This window comes from Coregonus clupeaformis, chromosome 3, assembly GCF_020615455.1.
Source record: "Coregonus clupeaformis isolate EN_2021a chromosome 3, ASM2061545v1, whole genome shotgun sequence".
In the NCBI taxonomy this organism is placed as follows: domain Eukaryota; kingdom Metazoa; phylum Chordata; class Actinopteri; order Salmoniformes; family Salmonidae; genus Coregonus; species Coregonus clupeaformis.
The window spans coordinates 15,264,066-15,287,636 of record NC_059194.1 but is presented as its reverse complement, the minus strand read 5'-3'; the positions used below and the strand labels follow the sequence as shown (position 1 = coordinate 15,287,636).

Genomic DNA, 23,571 nt, shown 5'->3' with positions numbered 1-23,571 from the left:
ACGGCTTCATTTACTCCCATCCACTCTTACAGTTCCCTCAGAATCTGTTTGTTCTACTTCTAAATGAACTGCAGATGTCTTCATTTAGATCAGGGGTGTCAAACTCATTCCATGGAGGGCCTAGTGTCTACTGGCTTTTGGTTTTTCCTTTCAATTAAGACCTAGACAACCACGTGAGGGGAGTTCCTTACTAATCAGTGACCTTAAATGATCAATCAAGTACAAAGGAGGAGTGAAAACCTGCAGACACTCAGCCCTCCGTGGAATGAGTTTTGACACGTGATTTAGATGTTTAAACATGGTCAGGTACTGTGCCTCGGTCAAAGTGGCATGCAGGTGGTGAGGTGCCACTAAAATACAGGAGGCTGACAGTGGTAATTATGACACCATGTTGGCAATGCAACAGCCTTGCCACACATTTTACAGTAGATTCATTTTTATGCGACCACCCTGGCATATGTTCTCGATGGACTTGTTTTAATTTAGTGAATTTAGCTTGATACAAAGGTGTGATATATTTTACTTTCACAAATGTTCTCTCTGCTAGTTACAGTAGGTGATAATGTTTTGTCTCTGCTAGTTACAGTAGGTGATAATGTTTTGTCTCTGCTAGTTACAGTAGGTGATAATGTTCTGTCGCTGCTAGTTACAGTAGGTGATAATGTTCTGTCGCTGCTAGTTACAGTAGGTGAAAATGTTTTGTCTCTGCTAGTTACAGTAGGTGATAATGTTTTGTCTCTGCTAGTTACAGTAGGTGATAATGTTTTGTCTCTGCTAGTTACAGTAGGTGATAATGTTCTGTCGCTGCTAGTTACAGTAGGTTATAATGTTCTGTCGCTGCTAGTTACAGTAGGTGATAATGTTCTGTCGCTGCTAGTTACAGTAGGTGATAATGTTTTGTCTCTGCTAGTTACAGTAGGTGATAATGTTCTGTCGCTGCTAGTTACAGTAGGTGATAATGTTCTGTCGCTGCTAGTTACAGTAGGTTATAATGTTCTGTCGCTGCTAGTTACAGTAGGTGATAATGTTCTGTCGCTGCTAGTTACAGTAGGTGATAATGTTTTGTCTCTGCTAGTTACAGTAGGTGTAATGTTCTGTCGTAGCTTTAACATTGTGATGGTTTTCTGTCTCTCAGCACTAGGAAGAGGATGTCAGTCATCATACGTACTCCATCTGGCAAGATCCGCCTCTACTGCAAAGGAGCTGTGAGTGTTTCTCTAGCTCTCTCTCTCTTTCTCTCGCCCTCCCTCACTCTCTCACTCTTTTCCTTTGTCTGTCTTTCATTCTCTCTCTAGCTCTCTCTGTCTTTTTCTCTCTCTCTCTCTTGGGCTCGCTCTTTTCCTCTTTCATTCTCTCTCTAGCTCCCCCTCTCTCGCCATCTCCATGGCAACGCACGTGACAGACCATCATTACCACAGCACAGCGCTGGTGTCAAATGCTTCTCTCTTATTGCCTCTCTTCCGAAAGAAACAATTATTCATGTAACAGACAAAAGATCTGATATCAAGATCACACATTATTTTATTTTTGATTTGCACATGAAGAAGACAGAACAATGTTGTAATAGGAATTAAAAGGCAACATTGGAACATGTGCAGGAGAGATACTGAAATGCCTCTCCTTTTCAAGTTTCTATAGAAATAGTACTGCAGTTGTATAGTTGCTGTCTAACTATTGGGTGTTCGGTATAGACGTACAGTACATATATTCATGAACATGTATTCATAGACGGTGAGCTCCAAAAGTATTGGGACATTGACACATTTTGTTGATTTGACTCTATGAGAAAGTTACAGATGCACAAATATCATACCCCCCAAAAAATGCTAAACTCCCCTGTTATTGTAATGGTGAGAGGTTAGCATGTCTTGGGGGTATGATATTTGTGCGTCTAACTTTCTCACTCATCATTATTAACGATTCATTCAGGATTATCCTTAATCATGGTAGCATCCACATTAATGTAGAAGTGTTTAGAAATATAGTCTTATTTACAATAAAAGTGATTCCAAAATGACCCAATACATTATTTAACATTAATTTCTATTGGGCACAAAATCATAAACACAACCAAAACAAACAGCAAATGCATCCAACAAGTTTGTAGAGTCACAAGCTTGATGTAGTCATTGGGTGCTAGGAATATGGGACAAAATACTAAACTTTTGACTACTTTAATACGCATATAAGTGAATTTGTCCCAATACTTTTGGTCACCTAAAATTGGGGGACTATGTACAAAAAGTGATGTAATTTCTGACAGTCTGCAATTTAACCTCATAGTCATTGTATCATTTAAAATCCAAAGTGCTGGAGTACAGAGCCAAAACAACAACAAAAAATTCATTGTCCCAAATATTTTTGGAGCTCACTGTATATTTGTGTTGACACACCGGTGGTGTTTGGTAGCCAGTGATTTTACATGGTTGATTGTTTTACATGGTAGTTATTTGCTGGCTGTCCAGACAGTATATGTGATGACTGTGCTGTTTAAACAGGACACGGTGGTCTACGACCGTCTGGCCGACAGCTCCAGGTATAAAGAAATCACTCTGAAACACCTGGAGCAGTTTGCCACAGAGGGTGAGTGAGGGAACAGCTCCCCCTGTCTAGCTACCTAACACACACAGGACCTATTCAAACACTTCAAAAACCTTTCTTCCTTCATTGCTTTACCTCTATGAATATACGACCCCCTTGTGAGAGGTTGGCAGAATTACATCAACATATCCCCTGTGCTAAAATTAGCATATTTCTCGTTTCTGCAGTTTATAATCCACAGGTTTTTTAAATGGTGTAATATAAAGAAAATGCAGAGTAATGTCACTCGCCGTAAGTTAACACCCGTTGTGTCATTAGTAGGTTATGTAGGCCTTCTGGGTTTACTAAGGTGAGTTAAGTGATGATGTATGTCCTTTGTGTCTCAGGGCTGCGCACTCTGTGCTTTGCTGTGGCTGAGATCAGCGAGTCATCCTATCAGCAGTGGTTGGAGGTGTTCCACCGTGCCGCCACCGCCCTGCAGAACCGAGCCCTCAAACTGGAGGAGAGCTATGAGCTCATCGAGATGGTCAGTCACTCTCACACACACACACACGTATGTGAACACTCGTGCATGCACAGACACACACACGCTTGCACACGCAAACACACCACATCACTCCCCATCAAACCCCTATCCATCACTTCCCCTGTCCCCTCAATAGTCCTGTACACCACCAGGAAACAGCGAGCACATATTTATTCTCAGTTTGAAGTTACTACCCCTACCCCTACCCCTACCCCTACCTCTACCTCTATCTCTACCCCTACCCCTACCACTACCTCTACCACTACCCCTACCACTACCACTATCTCAACACTACCCCTACCACTACCACTATCTCAACACTACCTCTACCACTACCACTACCCCTACCACTACCCCTACCACTATCTCTACCACTACCCCTACCTCTACCACTATCTCTACCCCTACCACTACCACAACCACTACCACTATCTCAACACTACCTCTACCCCTACCTCTACCCATACCTCTACCACTACCCCTACCACTACCACTATCTCAACTCTACCTCTACCACTATCTCTACCTCTACCACTATCTCTACCTCTACCACTATCTCTACCCTTACCTCTACCACTATCTCTACCCCTACCTCTACCACTACCCCTACCTCTACCACTATCTCTACCCCTACCTCTATCACTACCCCTACCTCTACCACTATCTCTACCCCTACCTCTACCACTATCTCTACCTCTACCACTATCTCTACCCCTACCTCTACCACTATCTCTACCTCTATCACTATCTCTACCCCTACCTCTACCACTATCTCTACCACTACCCCTACCTCTACCACTACCCCTACCTCTACCACTATCTCTACCCCTACCTCTACCACTATCTCTACCTCTACCACTATCTCTACCCCTACCTCTACCACTATCTCTACCTCTACCACTATCTCTACCTCTACCACTATCTCTACCACTACCACTACCTCTACCACTATCTCTACCCCTACCACTATCTCTACCCCTACCACTATCTCTACCCCTACCACTATCTCTACCTCTACCACTATCTCTATCTCTACCTCTACCTCTACCACTATCTCTACCCCTACCTCTACCACTATCTCTACCACTACCACTACCCCTACCTCTACCACTATCTCAACACTACCCCTACCACTACCACTATCTCTACCATTACCTCTACCACTATCTCTACCACTACCACAATCTCTACCACTACCACTATCTCTACCCCTACCTCTACCACTACCCCTACCTCTACCACTATCTCTACCCCTACCTCTACCACTACCCCTACCTCTACCTCTACCACTATCTCTACCTCTACCACTATCTCTACCCCTACCCCTACCTCTACCTCTACCACTATCTCTACCTCTACCACTATCTCTACCTCTACCACTATCTCTACCCCTACCTCTACCACTACCCATGTTTGTTTGTTTACATGTTTAGTCATTTAGCAGACGCTCTTATCCAGAGCGACTTAGTTAGTGAGTGTATACATACATACTACCTCTACCACTACCACTACCATTATCTCTACCACTACCCCTACCACTACCTCTACCCCTACCACTACCTCTACCTCTACCTCTACCCCTACCTCTACCCCTGCCTCTACCACTACCCCTACCTCTACCCCTACCTCTACCCCTGCCTCTACCTCTACCTCTACCCCTACCTCTACCCCTGCCTCTACCACTACCTCTACCCCTACCTCTACCTCTACCTCTACCTCTACCCCTACCTCTACCCCTGCCTCTACCCCTACCACTACCTCTACCCCTACCTCTACCCCTGCCTCTACCACTACCTCTACCCCACCTTCCCCAACCCACACCCAGAACCATATGTGAACTCATATCAGCCAAGAGATTCCAGCACTGAGCAATCAGCTCTGCAAACAAGATAATGACTTAGTTGTTGACTTACCTGCCTACTAGGTTCACCCTAAGGACACCAACGTCACACAAGGCATCCATTTTAAACCTCTTTCCAGGGGTTCACTGAACCTACATCGGTAGAACTGAATTCAGACCTTCAACTTGATTAATGTCGGGCCAGTGCTGAAAGCATACATGTGTTGCATTAAAAATGGCACCCTATTCCCTATATAGTGCACTACGTTTGACCAGAAAGTAGTACTCTAAATAGCGAATATGGTGCTATATGGGGCACGGAAATATAATCCGAATGGGTTTGGATGGTTGGATGCAGTGTATACTATGGGGCTTAATGAATGTATGGGGCAGGTTGGGTCGGCCCAGTACTGCAAAGCAACAGTCAGTTCCTCTGTGAGAAACGTGGTGTTGAAGTGCTAGTCAATCATAGGCTTGTTGATCAAGGGCTCCACTGCTGCCAGACCTTCAGCGAATCCCAGAACAAATGGACTCAATCACAGTGTAAAAGTTCTGAGAGAGGAGGGTGCAGGGATGGGATAAGACCACTAGATGGCAGTCTGAATGAGGCCAGATTTACATTATCTCTGAGAGAAGGGTCATGTCCCAATCTGTCCTTTCTCCTGAAGTGTGCACTTCCTCACTTCCTAAAAGCATGGGATTAGTGGAGGCATGGGCTATTGGCAGTTTCCACCACATTTCTTATACCAGTCATCCCTTTCAAATCAGTGAAGGGAAGTGAACAAGTGCATACTTCATGAGGAACAAGATGTCATTGGGACGTAGCAGTGGTGTTGGGGTTTAGGACCTGTGAGATCACCATGTCCTTTCAGAGCAAATCAAAAGGAAAGCACACCATCACATCTTTTTGCAGAACTCTCTTGACAAGCTACGCTGGAACAGCGACTACTTGGGCTTCAATGAAATACATGCTGAAATAAATACTGCACAAACACACCTTATGCCTGTTAGTTTATTTAGTCCATGTTCTGGTGTATGTTCAGCCGTCGTCTTGCAGTTAGCCTGTGTAAACGATGAACAATGTCCATGATTTACTTAACGTGTTGTCATTTAATGCACAAATCAGGATTTCATGTTGGTTCTTCCCAGCAAACACTGTAACATTGTGTCAATGTCAAGACAATGTAACTGGGAAGTCACAACATTAATTAACACACGCACCTCTCCCCCCTCTGCGTGGTTTCATATGGGCAGTGGGTTAAAGATATACTGCAGCCCGGCCTAGGTCACAGCTCTTTGGGGAGGGTTGACCGTTGCACCCCCGGCCCAACTCTGGCATCCCCTTTGCAGCTGCCTCTCCTCTCTCCTCTCCGGGGCCCTGTCAAAGCATCTGGCCCCTTCAGGTCCCCCCAGGCCCGTCCCAAAGACCCGCCTGGCTTCCTGTTAAAAAAACACATGAACCCTGTGTGCATGTCCCTCGCCTGTGACGGCCCTCTCTCCTTCTCTCACAACCACTGTGCTGCGACTACAATTGGCCCCTAAATCTCATTCTCCCCTCTATCCCCCCTATCCACCCTAACCCCAAATCCCCCAATCCATGGCCCAGTTTTGGAGGGTGGGAAAACAAGAGCAGCTTCCTGGAGAGAAAAACAGGGAGCGAATGAGTGACACAGTCCAGCCCCTAATTTTTCACTGACACTTGACGTTGTAAAAGCCCCTTGTCTTGTGTTACATTATCTCCTCCTTGTTCCCTCATGTTTCTCTCCCTCTCTAGAACCTGCAGCTCTTAGGGGCCACAGCCATCGAGGACAAGCTCCAGGACAAGGTGCCTGAGACCATTGAGACACTGATGAAGGCCGACATCAAGATCTGGATCCTGACCGGGGACAAGCAGGAGACGGCCATCAACATTGGTAAGACTCCACAAACAGTAAAGTGAACCAGAAACATCAAAAAGCAAAACATCAAAATGACATCCTTCCCTAACGTTTTGTAATAAATTGTCTACTGAGCAAAGCTCAGTCAGCACTGTGGCCATGGAGCAAATTTCAGTCAGCACTGTGGCCATGGAGCAAATTTCAGTCAGCGCTGTGGCCGTGGAGCAAATTTCAGTCAGCGCTGTGGCCATGGGTCAAATCTCAGTCAGCACTGTGGCCATGGAGCAAATCTCAGTCAGCACTGTGGCCATGGGGCAAAGCTCAGTCAGCGCTGTGGCCATGGAGCAAAGCTCAGTCAGCGCTGTGGCCATGGAGCAAAGCTCAGTCAGCGCTGTGGCCATGGAGCAAAGCTCAGTCAGCACTGTGGCCATGGAGCAAAGCTCAGTCAGCACTGTGGCCATGGAGCAAATCTCAGTCAGCGCTGTGGCCATGGAGCAAATCTCAGTCAGCACTGTGGCCATGGAGCAAATCTCAGTCAGCACTGTGGCCATGGAGCAAATCTCAGTCAGCACTGTGGCCATGGAGCAAATCTCAGTCAGCACTGTGGCCATGGGGCAAAACGGTCTATTGACAAGCAGATTTTCTCTATAAAAGTTGGCACAACATGTTTCTAATTGCACATGATGTATTGCTACACCACATTGATGTTGACAGGAATAACATCGCATGCACACTCTCATACACACAAAAGCATGCATGCACGCATACACACACACACACACACACACACACACACACACACACACACACACACACACACAAAACCTCTTACATACATACCTGGTGTCCACAGGGGTTCCACCATTACCATTGCTGTCAATGCGCCAGAGAGCTGACGTTGGGCATGTAAAGCGCGTTGCCACCAAGCCCTCAGATGTGGCCGTAATAGCAAAATTGATAAAAACGCGCAGACCTCGAAACAGCAAACTCGATTTACAGGAGCGTCCGGGAAAATAGATATTAAAAGGTGTCCATTTGTGGCCACCTACCTACCGTGGGGCTGAATCAGCCCTTTGTGCCCCACTGGCCAGCTGTGTGGGGGCCTGCGTGCGCTACAAGCTCACAGGAAGCATTTTTACAGGTCCGCCGCTTGACTGAGTCGCTCTGTAAAACGCCTCTGAATATTTACTTTGTTTTTTACCGCTTTCCTCCCTCCTCATCCTCCTCCTGAAAATAAAATAAAAACTGCTGCCTAGGTTTGTGGAACACCTTTCGTGGCGAACAAGACTGTCCCGTTCTCCGTGTTCTCTTTTTCCAGCATCTCCCGGCCTGTGGCGGCCCACGCTGTGAAAAGGACCTCACGCCAACCTTAATAAGAGCTTGTAAAACCGGACTCTGTTTACCCGTTTAAAATTCATCGGGTGCTGAGAACATGGTTGAGCCTGTTTGGCGTTGACCTCTGCTGCTCTAGAGGCTGAGAGCGCAGAGAGAACTGTCACAGCTGTAATCCAGTCCACTGGAAAAGACACATGGTGACACAACCATTCTGAAACCTTATGCACGTCTCTGCCCTGGCAGAATCAGCAATGATATCACATTGAGTGACCTGACTCTAAAGCTGCCCTTGATGCTTTAGGCAGGACCACTTGGACTACGACTCCATGAAAGCACACTGCCCGCTGGTGTAGTGTGTTCAGAGTGTATTCAGTCTCCCAGCACATCACTGGAGCGAGGACGGCCAGGCAAACAGCACCATGTTAGTCTTGGCTGAGGGGGGCTTCGTCCCCTCTTGGAAGGCAGACATGAAAGGGCAAACGCCCTCCGAAATGCCAACGCAAACACTGGCCTACCCTAACAACCCGCTCTCCCCTCACCATGCCCAGTGATTTAGTGGAGTGCCACCCCCACCCTCCCTCCTAATGCCCACTGCCCCGGCAGCCATTTTGAGAAGCCACTATGACCACATTGTGCAGCTTTAATTACTTACCCCCCCAAACAACTAACAAACCTCTGGGGTGACCGTGTGACACGGTGTCACGCCGTTCACATTCCCCAACTCCTTGGAGAGCACTGTTGTTTAGTTCCGCCAGGCTCCAAAAAACAAGGAATTTACTTTCTCTGGTGAATAAAAAGGCCAGTTTGGTCAGAGTCAACTGATCCTTTAAGATAAACAAATTAAGCTAGGGGTTGTTGCAGGGTTGACAGGGGGGTATAGAGGTGGGGAGACATTTTACACATGTTGGCAGATTTTTGGCAAGTTTGCGCCAGGTCCAGACCCCCACCCTGTTTGGTGTCGATTTGAGTCTCTGGAGGTGAAACCTGCACACTCCTCATACAGACCCCCTGTGTGTGGTGTGTGTGTGTGTGTGGTTCTCTCTCTCTTAGACATTCACACCCAAACACTCACTTATACATCGTCACTTATACATGCAGATGGAGGTTTTATGGTAAACACTCAAAATGAAACCGGAGTCAATTCCAAGCTCGACCAAGCCCACAATGTTTGTATGGTCACTTCGCAGATGGTCCACTCTGATATTGCTCAGGAATTAGCCTGAGGATTTAGGTAGGCCCATTTTTTGGGGGGGCTGGGCATAACTGGATCCCCCTGAGAGCCACTATCTCTCACCTCTCTGGTGACCCTGACCAGAGACAAAATGGCCGCTCCCTGGGGAACCATGTTGAACAAACAATGGTGTAACTGCCCCCTTAAACCAGGAAACAGACATGTAACCCAGAGCATTACTCAGAGTTTTTCGACTGATGGACTGCAGACTGTCGCTGTGCACCTAATGAAGTTCCAATAATTTGTATTTTTCACCCCATCGTGACTTCAGCTAATAACAAAGGGAAAGCAAACAGAGAGCTCAATTTCAGGAGGGAGTACATATAACCTATTATTTGTCCTTCATTCAGTATTTAGTTTATTTTGGAAAGATAATCATGATGTATAATTATGTAATGGCCACTTTATTTGGATAGTCCAGCTAGTCCTTCTATAGATCTACAAATGGTCATACTATCAACAAACTCTCTGTTGATAAGCAACTGCTTGCTAAGGTTACGGTTAGGGTTAGAATTAGGGTTAGGGTTAGAATAAGAGTTAGGGTTAGGGTTAGAATAAGGGTTAGGGCTAGGGTTAGGGTTAGAATAAGGGTTAGGGTTAGAATAAGGGTTAGGGTTAGAGTTAGAATAAGGGTTAGGGCTAGGGTTAGAATAAGGGCTAGGGTTAGGGTTAGAATAAGGGTTAGGGCTAGGGTTAGAGTTAGAATAAGGGTTAGGGCTAGGGTTAGAGTTAGAATAAGGGTTAGGGTTAGAATAAGGGTTAGGGCTAGGGTTAGGGTTAGAATAAGGGTTAGGGCTAGGGTTAGAATAAGGGTTAGGGTTAGAATAAGGATTAGGGTTAGAATAAGGGTTAGGGTTAGTGTGAGGGTAAAGGTTAGAGCTAGGGTTAGGGTTAGAATAAGGGTTAGGGCTAGGGTTAGGGTTAGAATAAGGGTTAGGGCTAGGGTTAGAATAAGGGTTAGAGTTAGGGTAGTAGATAGTTTAAATGTTACTTATAGTATGTATATTAAAACTAAATGCATGCTCTTCAATCGAACGCTGCAGGCACCCGCCCACCCGACTAGAATCACTACTCTCGACGGGTCTGACCTAGAGTATGTGGACAACTACAAATACCTAGGTGTCTGGTTAGACTGTAAACTCTCCTTCCAGACTCACATTAAGCATCTCCAATCCAAAGTTAAATCTAGAATCAGCTTCCTATTTCGCAACAAAGCCTCCTTCACTCATGCTGCCAAACAGGCCCTCGTAAAACTGACTATCCTACCGATCCTTGACTTCGGCGATGTCATTTACAAAATAGCCTCCAACACTCTACTCAGCAAATTGGATGTAGTCTATCACAGTGCCATCCGTTTTGTCACCAGAGCCCCATAAACACTGCTCAAAAAAATAAAGGGAACACTTAAACAACACAATGTAACTCCAAGTCAATCACACTTCTGTGAAATCAAACTGTCCACTTAGGAAGCAACACTGATTGACAATACATTTCACATGCTGTTGTGCAAATGGAATAGACAACAGGTGGAAATTATAGGCAATTAGCAAGACACCCCCAATAAAGGAGTGGTTCTGCAGGTGGTGACCACAGACCACTTCTCAGTTCCTATGCTTCCTGGCTGATGTTTTGGTCACTTTTGAATGCTGGCGGTGCTTTCACTCTAGTGGTAGCGTGAGACGGAGTCTACAACCCACACAAGTGGCTCAGGTAGTGCAGCTCATCCAGGATGATGGCACATCAATGCGAGCTGTGGCAAGAAGGTTTGCTGTGTCTGTCAGCGTAGTGTCCAGAGCATGGAGGCGCTACCAGGAGACAGGCCAGTACATCAGGAGACGTGGAGGAGGCCGTAGGAGGGCAACAACCCAGCAGCAGGACCACTACCTCCGCCTTTGTGCAAGGAGGAGCAGGAGGAGCACTGCCAGAGCCCTGCAAAATGACCTCCAGCAGGCCACAAATGTGCATGTGTCTGCTCAAACGGTCAGAAACAGACTCCATGAGGGTGGTATGAGGGCCCGACGTCCACAGGTGGGGGTTGTGCTTACGGCCCAACACCGTGCAGGACGTTTGGCATATGCCAGAGAACACCAAGATTGGCAAATTGGCCATTGGCGCCCTGTGCTCTTCACAGATGAAAGCAGGTTCACACTGAGCACATGTGACAGACGTGACAGAGTCTGTAGACGCTGTGGAGAACGTTCTGCTGCCTGCAACATCCTCCAGCATGACCGGTTTGGCGGTGGGTCAGTCATGGTGTGGGGTGGCATTTCTTTGGGTGGCCGCACAGCCCTCCATGTGCTCGCCAGAGGTAGCCTGACTGCCATTAGGTACCGAGATGAGATCCTCAGACCCCTTGTGAGACCATATGCTGGTGCGGTCGGCCCTGGGTTCCTCCTAATGCAAGACAATGCTAGACCTTGTGGCTGGAGTGTGTCAGCAGTTCCTGCAAGAGGAAGGCATTGATGCTATGGACTGGCCCGCCCGTTCCCCAGACCTGAATCCAATTGAGCACATCTGGGACATCATGGCTCGCTCCATCCACCAACGCCACGTTGCACCACAGACTGTCCAGGAGTTGGCAGATGCTTTAGTCCAGGTCTGGGAGGAGATCCCTCAGGAGACCACCACATCATCAGGAGCATGCCCAGGCGTTGTAGGGAGGTCATACAGGCACGTGGAGGCCACACACACTACTGAGCCTCATTTTGACTTGTTTTAAGGACATTACATCAAAGTTGGATCAGCCTGTAGTGTGGTTTTCCACTTACATTTTGAGTGTGACTCCAAATCCAGACCTCCATGGGTTGATACATTTGATTTCCATTGATCATTTTTGTGTGATTTTGTTGTCAGCACATTCAACTATGTAAAGAAAAAAGTAATTAATAAGATTATTTCATTCATTCAGATCTAGGATGTGTTATTTTAGTGTTCCCTTTATTTTTTTGAGCAGTGTACTACCCACCACTGTGACCTGTACGCTCTTGTTGGCTGGTCCTCACTACATATTCGTCACCAAACCCACTGGCTCCAGGCCATCTATAAATCACTGCTAGGCAAATCTCCGCCTTATCTTAGCTCATTGGTCACCATAGCAACACCCACCCGTAGTATGCGCTCCAGCAGGTATATGTCACTGGTCATCCCCAAAGCCAACACCTCCTTTGGCAGCCATTCCTTCCAGTTTTCTGCTGCCAATGACTGGAACGAACTGCAAAAATCTCTGATGTTGGAGACTCTTATCTCCCTCACTAACTTTAAGCATCAGTTGTCAGAGCACCTTACCGATCACTGCACCTGTACACAGCCCTTCTGAAATTAGCCCACTCAACTCAATAACATCCCCATATTGTTATTTATTTTGCTCATTTTCACCCCAGGATCTCTATTTGCACTATCATTCCAGTGTTAATAGTAATTGTAATTATTCTGCACTATGGCCTATTAATTGCCTTGCCTCCATAACTTGCTACATTTGCACACACTGTATATATATTTTCTGTGGTATTTTTGACTTTATGTTTTGTTTTACCCCATATGTAACTCTGTGTTGTTTTTATCGCACTGCTTTGCTTTATCTTGGCCAGGTCGCAGTTGTAAATGAGAACTTGTTCTCAACTGGCTTACCTGGTTAAATAAAGGTGAAATAAAAATTTAGAAAAAATTATAAATAAATAAATAAAAATAATATATATATATATATATATATATATATAGTCCATCTGTAGATGCTCTACAGACTATCCAAATGAAGTGTTACCAATATAATATATGACAGTGTGAAAAAAAATGTATACTGTACTTCAGTATGTTTTTGATGTTTGCACAAACGGACATTGCAGCTCATCTCTTGTTTCACTTGACCCTCTCCAGGACACTCCTGCAAACTTCTGACCAAGAACATGGGCATGCTGGTGATCAACGAAGACACACTTGACGTGAGTATGGCAGACTGATGAGATGTTATTAATAATAATCTACAAAATCACTTTAATTTAACAGGGAATGCGCTATACTTTAGCAACCTGTAGACTTACGGTGTGGACTGTATATAGTCCCATAATATCCTTAAAGGGACAGTCTGGGATTGATACATCCATGTTTGGAATTTTTAATTAATGGTATAGCGCAGTCTATGAATTTAAGAGTGGTTACATTTCTCCAGTGGTGACTGCTTTGTTGTTTTTTGAATGCCAGATTGCACCTTTAAAAAGCTATTTTGTTGAACTGTTGCATTGGATTTTCAAATGTTTTTAGTTATTATGTTAGTAGTGCTGTCACTCAGCATAATCCAAATCGCAACGCTCCCTCTCAAATGATAATCCTAATCCATCCCTGTGTGAAACAAAAACACCAATCTGTTCTGGTTTGTACCCTGGAGCCCACTAAGAATGTCAAACACGCTCTTTGTGCCAAAGGTAAGTCACCACCACAAATGCCTGACAGTGTAATCTCGCTTAAGACCGAGCTCTGTGTGTGTCCCGGTGTCCCCAATCAGCTAGTGCTGTTGATTACTGTTAGCTCATTAGTTGATTGCTAAATCGTTGCCGCCACTCCAAAAAATGCTGAAAATAAGTTTTGTGTAAACTTCAATGACTAAAACCAGATAGAAAGTATGTAGAAAAGATAATGGAGCTATATATTTTTTTATAAGATCATCTTTGAGAACAAACAATCACTCCCCAAAAAACTAGAGAGTAATGGGGGCCAACATTGATTTTGTTATAATGTTCGAGTCACTCAGATCGCATAAGAACACGGCAGAAGTCATGGCAAAATGTGTAGAATTGCAGAACATTTGCTTTAAAACAGCACAATTTTGTCTCTGCGGCCAAGAGACAGCGCCCTTGGCGTGGCGGCCAAGGGGAGGGCCTTTAAAATCGGAGACAGCGCCCTTGGCCGCCACGCCCACTACCACGCCTAGGGGAAACACTGATTTTTCTTTGTTCCTTAGTCTTTCCTTCTCTTTCTCTTCTCTCTGTCAGTGGCTTCTCTGACTCTCCTGTAACAACCCGCCCTGTTGTGTTAGTTGCCTCTAGTGACCACAGTGCATATGCTTCAAGCCCATAGGCTGCGTTTACACAGCCAGTCCAATTCTGATCTTATTTCCACTAATTGGTCTTTTGACCAATCACATCAGATCTTTCCATGTCAGATATTTTTCAGAGCTGATCTGATTGGTCCAAAGATGCCTCCATCCAGAGGGTTGTAGTAAAGTAAAGTATAAACTGAGGGTTGTAGTAAAGTAAACCCCAGCTAGTCACAGGGCCGGGGGTTCTGAGGGGGTCGGGGTTGGGGCTGGGAGCTCTGATGGGGTTGGGACTGGGGACTCTGATGGGGTTGGGACTGGGGACTCTGATGGGGCTGGGAGAGAAGACTGGGTTGGGTCTGGGGGCTCTGACAGGGCCTAGTGGGCTGGTTGGAGAGGGGGATGTCGGTCAGCACATAGCCAGAGCCCAGCATGCCGCCTTCTGCAAGATGGAGAAAAGAACAGAAGACGGCCCGGGGGGGACCCCTCCACCCCACCCTAAACCCCTTTAAAAGTAGAGCAGTAGAGAGGGAAGAGGTCAGCAGGGAGAGCCTTGTCTGTTGTTGGAGGGATGTAAAGGAGGACAAGGGACCACTGCTGCTGTCCTCCAGGGGAGGAAGGAGGGAACAGAGTGGAGGAGGGAGGAGGAAGCGCTCACTGTGTGTGCCCAGTGTGTCGGAGCTGGAGTGAGGGATGCACAGAGGGGATGGAGGAGGGGATACAGCGATGACGGACGACCTTCACTCTGTCAACCCGACTGGTTAGTGTGATAAATGGAGGTAGAGAGGAGAAGTTTCAGACACCGCCGTTCATAAAGCATAAAACGCGGATGGCCCATTTTGAAATGTCTGCTCCCATTCTCCTGTGGCTCAGCAGATGCCTATAAGTTTGCTTGTAAAATATGGAGGAATTCTCTCCCCCCCTTCATTCGGGCTCAATGAACAGAGGTCCTGTCGGCGATGCTGCTGGGAATTGGAGTTCATGTGGTGCCCGAGAGTAATTGGAGCGCTTCTTTCCCCCCCTTTTCCGTGTTTAGAAACAGTTCTCAAAGAGAGGGTGAAGTTTTAGATGGCTTGAAAGCGACCCGAGATCTCTTCTGTGCTAAATCTTCCATCCCCCCCGAGACCCGAAGTGAAAATTGTTATCCAAGAAGTAGCTAGTAAGGAAGGGGTCATTAGCTGAAGCTTCAACTTTGGCTCATTGACTGATTTAGTCAAAGAGAGGGAATGGAGAGCAAGGTACACACGTTCACTGCTATACAATCAGTCTTTCTCACACTTCTAAAAATCAGGGCGTTATTCTGACTTAAGATCCACTTGCTTGACTGACCTTTTTGCGCAAATCTCCCATTGCCGTCAATAATGATTTACGTGAAAATGTGATTTGTGCAAGCTTATCTAAACCCCTATACTGGGCCATAAATGTAAAATGGTCAAATAGTCCCCTGTAGCTCAGTTGGTAGAGCATGGCGCTTGCAACGCCAGGGTTGTGGGTTCGTTTCCCACGGGGGGGCAGTATGAAAAATGTATGCACTCACTAACTGTAAGTCGCTCTGGATAAGAGCGTCTGCTAAATGACTAAAATGTAAAAAATTTAAATGAATCAAAGCTTGAGTCAAGCCTATCTGAAGGTTTCTGTGTGGAGTGGGTGGAGTGCAGAGACGGGTCAGGGGTCAAACCAGAAGGACAGAGGAGAATTTGTGTGTGCCACGGCTCATTGTTTCTCAGACATCACTGGCCTCTCTGCCTGATGCCTGACTGGTGGAGCTGCCATGGCTGAACACTGGGCCTGAAGAACACACTAACTGGTGGAGCTGCCATGGCTGAACACTGGGCCTGAAGAACACACTAACTGGTGGAGCTGCCATGGCTGAACACTGGGCCTGAAGAACACACTAACTGGTGGAGCTGCCATGGCTGAACACTGGGCCTGAAGAACACACTAACTGGTGGAGCTGCCATGGCTGAACACTGGGCCTGAAGAACACACTAACTGGTGGAGCTGCCATGGCTGAACACTGGGCCTGAAGAACACACTAACTGGTGGAGCTGCCATGGCTGAACACTGGGCCTGAAGAACACACTAACTGGTGGAGCTGCCATGGCTGAACACTGGGCCTGAAGAACACACTGACTGGGAAGTGTGCGTGCCTGCGTGGATTGTCGATGTTGGTGTGTGCACGGATGTGCATATGTCTGTGTGCTTTATGTATCTGTGTATGTCGGATATGCCCCTCTGGGTCGGATATGCCCCTCTGGGTCGGATATGCCCCTCTTTGGGTCAGTCCAAGGTTGTATAGAACTGTACGAGACTAATGGATACATGCCCTCCAACTCGGAATCCCTGTCAAGTGTGTCATGTTTGTTACATCACTCAAGAGTTGCATCAACAATGAGCTCAAAGTCTTGATTAGCCACTCCTAAACCAAACACAACCCAGTCACATAGGCTAAACTGGTCAGTATAGCCATAACAAAGAGGCTTTAGGAGGAGACAAGTAGCATTAGCACTAAAATACCTCAGAGGAAATGGGGGGGAATGGGTACCCTACTTGAGCAAATGGCTGCACTGTTTGTGGTTATCATGAATTTGTGATAAATCACTTGTATCCAAACACATACATTCCCAGACATATACTTTACAAAGTCAGTACTGTACACAGGCTTCCATACATTAGTGTTCCCTATTAGGAATCTCTCTTTTTTGTTCCAGGATGAATACCGATATCAAATGTGATAGTATGCTCACTGTAGTATGTAGCTGTTCCCCCAGCGCACACTCACACTGCGCTTGAAAGCCTGTGTGCTGTTTTATGGCCCCGATAGGGGATGGGCACGCTCATGTGGAGAAGTCCTGACAGCTGCACTCCTCCCTGTCTCCTCCCTCTTGTTCAATTTCTCTACCTCTTTAGCCCCCCCATCTCTCTTTCTCTTCATCTCTCTCTCGGTCGGTCAGTCGGCTTTGAAACCTGAGGCCCTTCTCTCCAAATATTGTCCTTCAAGCTTGGGTTTCAGAGCTTTGTTATGCCAGGAGAGGGTTGCATGGCCCCGTCAGTGCCCTTAGGTATCTAACCCTCCTCAACGGACCCCTCCCAAGCCTCATTCATGACCACTAGGTCACTCCCGCATTTCATAATGCTCGTGCCCGGCCGAGCCATCTGTTCAATGCGTTAGGTGTGACCACCTTCGGGTGGAACGGCCCACCTAGGTCTCGTAACCCAGTTTATACCCTCGCTCTCGCACACGCCCAGACGCGGATACCTGGGAGTCTCACACACTGACCTCACTCTTCAGACCACACCAGTCTGCCGGAGTCTACCACTCCTATGGGCAAACAGGGCGACTTTCCGCCCTTCTTTGAGTTCCCCTTACAATCCTTTCAGTCACTTCTTAGTTATGGGCTGTTAGTCATACAGGACAATATACAGGACAATGTTGATCCCCAATAATGGAAGTGGGGCCAGAGTAAAAAAGTTAGGGAACCACTGCTCTAGAAGATGCAATGTATCCTACTGCCCAAATAAATATTACCAGAGCTGCGATCACGTTTCATCCATGTTGTTTTAAGCAGTCTGATATCTTATTTCCGTTAACCAAGCCCATGGCCCCAAAACCACATGCTCGCAATCCTCACAACCCTCTTTTATAAGCACATCCATATCTGTTCCGGTCACTCTTGGAAATGGATCCTTGATTGGGGTTTCATTTCCTGATGGGTTTGGCATCTGGGAGATGGTTGGAGAAGTTTTCTCTCCAGATGCACAGATGATGTCACCACGACTAGGTCCAATCTCCATCCTGGGCTTTCCTGAGTGCAGGATGTTGGCCTTAGCCGCCCCTGTTAGAGGGCACTTAATCTTACCGGCCATCCTCAATATTTATGGCATTTCAACATCGCTTGTCATCGTAGCACTATATCACACACACGACTCGAGAATACATCCATTCACGTCCCAAACTTTTTGCTCGGTTTGGGGTTTTAGTAATCGCCTCTTGGCTGGGAGGCTGGATATTCTGTCCAGTAGGCATGTAAAACACAGGTCAAACATGGAGGACAGCTGCTATACGGCAGCTTAGTAAGAGAACGGAGAGTGGAGAGAGCAAGGGCTTATCTTTTTACCAGCCCTCATTGATTTAGGGACTTATAAAAGATGGGGCCTCCGAAGACGCTCGCAAGCCAGGTTACAATTTAGGACTTTCGAATGGGCTTTCAAGCACAGCGCTGACCTGAGATCTGTGGAAATCGTATCTAGCAGGGACCCGTACGCGCTTCTCGGTTTCCGACATGAAACGCAGAGGATGGCGGATCCCAATGACATATGTCTAGGGTGTCTGTCCTCACGGGAGCCCCTACTTACGAGCCTTCGCTCCAGCAGATGATCCGAGGAATCACTCTTTATGGGGGAAATTCTATCGAGGTTCAGTGCATTCCCAAGCCAAACACCACCCATCCGCCAGCACACCCTAACCCTTAGAATAACAGTCTCCTATTTAAGGCCCTATTTGCCATTTGAAGAGAAATTCTGAGTTTGAAACGTAAAACCAACAGAGGGGTAAATGTAGTATCCGTATTATTCAAGTCGGCAGTGATTAAAATCGTCCAGGTTTAATCAGCATATGGAAATATTCCTGGCTACCAGTTTGAACAAATTCAGCTGGCTCGGGACATTCCTGAAAAATAGCTCGTAAACCCAGATGACTGTACAGTACTTGGTTGCTGAGAACAAAATTATGGAACTGCGCCGTGAGAGAGTAGAAACCACTTTTTCTCTTTGCTATGCTATTGGTATTAATGCCAGTGTAAAGTTATGCTTTTCCAAATGAACCATCAAACCATTTCTAATGGAGTATGCCTTACGTGTTTTTGTGTGTTTTTATTTTCTTATGTTCTATCCTTGCATGATGTTCTATCATCTGTAACAAATCTAAATTGGCTTGGCAAGCTTGAATAATCTTTACCATATGTCACAATAACACTGTAAAAATAATAACGGGATCGATGATGTCAATGAAATCACTGGAGAATAGTGTTGCCGAGCATCGTGTTCTCTCAAAAGCATTACATTGATAACCATATTTAATTTACTTCATTGTAATTTGTATCATGTATTCTGTCTAGATAGTTCTAATGATGAGAAACTGTGTACCTTTTTCAGGCAACCAGGGAGACCCTCAGCCACCACTGTGGAATGCTGGGAGACGCCCTTTACAAGGAGAATGATTTCGCTCTCATCATCGACGGAAAGACGCTAAAATACGCCCTCACGTTTGGAGCACGGCAGTACTTCCTAGACCTCGCCTTGTCCTGTAAAGCCGTGATATGCTGCAGGTAAGGCCCAGTCACCTATAACAGCGTTACACTATAGTGTGTGTACATAGTACATGCTTTCAACTAAATAAGTTTACTGTTCGAAATGTGTTAGAGCCACACTGTACTCCGATTCAGACGCTCATTGGATGTTTCCTGTTGAGAGAACTGAGAACCAAGACTCCAAGTACAGAGAATCCCAAAATGGTTAGTTCAGCTGGCATTAAATTTAGCCTAATGTATCGTAGGAGCAAATCATGACAAACCTGCCCATTCAAAGGTTTATGCACTGTCCTGAAAGGTAATCATTTAGTGTGTAGCTCATGTATTTTACAAGAGCAATTTAAAACCTGAGGTAGTCAAATATAAAATGGTAACGTTAGAATTACGAAGCTGCTGCGTGTGTTGATTTGCACTGGCCGCATAAATAAAGGGAAGTACTGAAGTGCTCAGAAGGTCTGGACAGAAATCACTGCCCCGTTTTTTAGGAACAACAACAAACTACATACAGGTGCCACACTGCCGTGATCCAATACATGACATCACTGCCGTGATCCAATACATGACATCACTGCCGTGATCCAATACATGACATCACTGCCGTGATCCAATACATGACGTCAGCTTTTTTTTGTGCTACTTTCTCTCGTTATACAGCACCCTGAGCGCTGACAGACCTCGGGAGATGAACAAGGAGGTCTCTTTAGGCACATAGAAAAAACATAAACCTGTCTCACTGGGTTTGGCTAACCCTAACCACGACATCCAGTTTACAACACCTTCTCTTGAGAGTTTTTGTACTGTAGCTGTACATCATGGGTTGCGTCCCAAATGGCACCCTATTCCCTATATAGAGCCCTTGTCAAAAGTAGTGCACTATATAGGGAATAGGGTGCCATTTTGGATGCATGCCATGTCTTCGACCTGGGCCAAGGCAGAGAAAGCTCTGTAGCTTGGAGCTCCGGGAGCCTGTAAGACTCAGCCTGTCATTTCAGGGGTAAAAGTTGGAGAGCTCGAAAAAGGAGAGACCACAGAAAGTGGCAGATCCATCACATAACGAGTGGTTTTACAGGCGCAGGCAGCCAGGGAGGTCAGCCAGGGGTCAGGGGTGGATGAGGTCCGCAGACACGGGGAAGGAGAATGTCTGTCGTCAAGAATCATCATCCAGAAAATGAGATAAATTGCTTGTGTAATACCTAAAGCGACATTGTTTCAAAGACATCGTCTCAGTTTCGAGTACAGCCTCGGCCTTGTGTTTTGTTGTTAGTCGGCTCGGCACAAACCCACCTTTGCAACTCCCTTTTTTGTTCTTTAGAATTAGGAAAGCACTATGAGATGAACTGTACAGAATGCTTTCTTTTGTATTAATCAGCATTGTGTAGATGTCTGCACCTCGCTTCGATTGGTCAGTTCTGGAAAATGGCTGAAAGTGTGAAATGTGTTTTGCAGACATGAAGAAAACGGACAGTTAAACCAATCATGTCCCATCTCATTCTAACGTCCTGCGTCACAGACAGTAAAACCAATCATGTCCCATCTCATTCTAACGTCCTGCGTCACAGACAGTTAAACCAATCATGTCCCATCTCATTCTAACGTCCTGCGTCACGGACAGTTAAACCAATCATGTCCCATCTCATTCTAACGTCCTGCGTCACAGACAGTAAAACCAATCATGTCCCATCTCATTCTAACGTCCTGCGTCACAGACAGTAAAACCAATCATGTCCCATCTCATTCTAACGTCCTGCGTCACAGACAGTAAAACCAATCATGTCCCATCTCATTCTAACGTCCTGCGTCACGGACAGTTAAACCAATCATGTCCCATCTCATTCTAACGTCCTGCGTCACAGACAGTAAAACCAATCATGTCCCATCTCATTCTAACGTCCTGCGTCACGTCCTACTCTCCTTTTAGGGTGTCCCCGCTGCAGAAGTCTGAGGTGGTGGAGATGGTGAAGAAGCAGGTGAAGGTGATCACGCTCGCCATCGGCGACGGCGCCAACGACGTGGGAATGATCCAGACAGCACACGTGGGTGTGGGCATCTCTGGCAACGAGGGCCTGCAGGCCGCCAACTCCTCCGACTACTCTATCGCACAGGTGAGGGCTCCAGAGGGACGTTTCCCCTAGGTACAGATCTAGGATCAGCTTCCCCTCCCCCAAGCCTAACATTAACCATTAGTGGGGAAAATGTCAACCTGACCCCGTCTAGGGGCAACTCCTTACTCCCACAGGTGAGGAGTTTGAAAGGAGTGTTAGGGTTAGAGGGGTTTACTTTGGGAGTGATTAGGAGTCCCATAGGGCGGCGCACAATTGGCCCAGCGTCATCCGGGTTTGGCCGGTGTAGGCCATCATTGAAATAAGAATTTGTTCTTAACTGACTTGCCTAGTTAAATAAAGGTAAAATAAATAAAAAATACTTTGGGCAAGTGTGCCAGTATCAGTGGATCAGATGGGTCATCTTAACTTACCCAGGTGAGCAGTAGCAGGACAGGCATCTGTTGACACCTTATTCTATAGCCACAGTTAGGAACTGATATAGAAACCCCATCTTGAAAATCCTTATGTACACGCATTATTCTATCTCAGTAACCAGTATCTCTGAAAGTCATCTTGCATAAGCAGCATTGTGGCGGTAACAAAAGCGACAGGGCTTATATACTGTATCATGGCTACATGTTTTCATGTCTCTCCATTATTTCATGGTATGTGCTCTCTATGCCTCACTGTACATATAGCCACAGGGTCTGTGAGCGAGCCAAGACTAGTTCACTAAAGCACGATGCTGTCTCCATGGCATCAGATTACTCTGCCAGAGACTGTCTTGTCTTAAGTGCCCCCACTATCTATCTACATGACATTCAGAATGACGAAAGCAGACGGATTAATTTAATCCGTTTAGGTTGCATCTCAGTAACGTATCGAATTACCTTCCAGGCGTGTTGTTTCACCCTCATTGGCGTGTAACAGTGTACCTTCTGCAATTTACTGTGCAATAAAATCGACCTTTGCAATTGCATAAGTTGTTTCCTTGAATTGTACTGTACAGGCCACAGCCCTGTCCAGACTCACTCCAGACAATGTATTGATTATATAGACTGTAGCATCATAGCTGCATAGGAAGACAGTTCAGCATTAAACAACCTGAAAATAATTTATAGTGCAGTACTGTCCTTTTACTTGGAAATCAATTTTGTGAGGTCAGCAATACATTCTAGTTCTATGTGATTGAGATGTACAAACAGCACTGTGAAACTTGTTCTGAGATCAGCTGAATTAAGTTCAGGGCCCAGGCGCCTCTGCTTTCCATCTGTCATCAGCTCATGACTGTGGGAATACAAGCCGTTTGATCTCAGAGTGCCCGGGGTCAGCAGAGCAGGATCCCCTTAAATGTTTTAATTTGCTAAGGAATACCGTCTCCTCCCTGCTGTTTCTTTGAAAGACGACTTGGCCGTTCAAATAATCACAATTCTGTTGGCGTTTGACTTCATAAAGGCCTATGCATTACATAGAAGTAAATTACTTAGAAGTTACATAGAACTCAAGGTCCATAGAACTGGAAAACAGGATGAGATGTTGAACTTCCCTACATCAGTGTTACAGTATGTGTGTTGTTTGTAAGCTTGACGGTAACCAAGACAAAACAATTGCCCAAGAGCAACCTTCTCAATCTAATCAATGTTATCAACAAGCGATTACACGAATATGAAGTCCGCCGCATGCCCCAAATAGTAGGCTTATCAGAAAGCCATTAAAGTATTATGTGGAGCCCTGGGAGAGTGTACCCCCTCTCTGCCCCTTTCCCTTTTCAACAACCTAAGGCAAAACTAAGCCCAAGCTGTATTAAACTGTGACAAGAAATGCCTGAAATGTATCCGTGA

At 46.1% G+C, this 23,571-nt stretch overlaps 1 protein-coding gene across 4 annotated transcripts in view; it reads left to right on the top strand.

The window, feature by feature from the left end:
- The window catches only part of LOC121538162 (phospholipid-transporting ATPase IA), a 187,373-nt gene that overhangs the window by 123,282 nt on the left and 40,520 nt on the right, over nt 1-23,571 (top strand). For all 4 annotated transcript variants that reach the window (XM_045207443.1, XM_045207434.1, XM_045207440.1 and 1 more), the window contains 7 exons: nt 1,136-1,205; nt 2,499-2,583; nt 2,928-3,067; nt 6,682-6,820; nt 13,224-13,288; nt 19,534-19,706; nt 21,607-21,790. In XM_045207443.1, the coding sequence (XP_045063378.1) occupies nt 1,136-1,205; nt 2,499-2,583; nt 2,928-3,067; nt 6,682-6,820; nt 13,224-13,288; nt 19,534-19,706; nt 21,607-21,790 (856 nt within the window). The remainder of the gene's footprint in view (nt 1-1,135; nt 1,206-2,498; nt 2,584-2,927; nt 3,068-6,681; nt 6,821-13,223; nt 13,289-19,533; nt 19,707-21,606; nt 21,791-23,571) is intronic.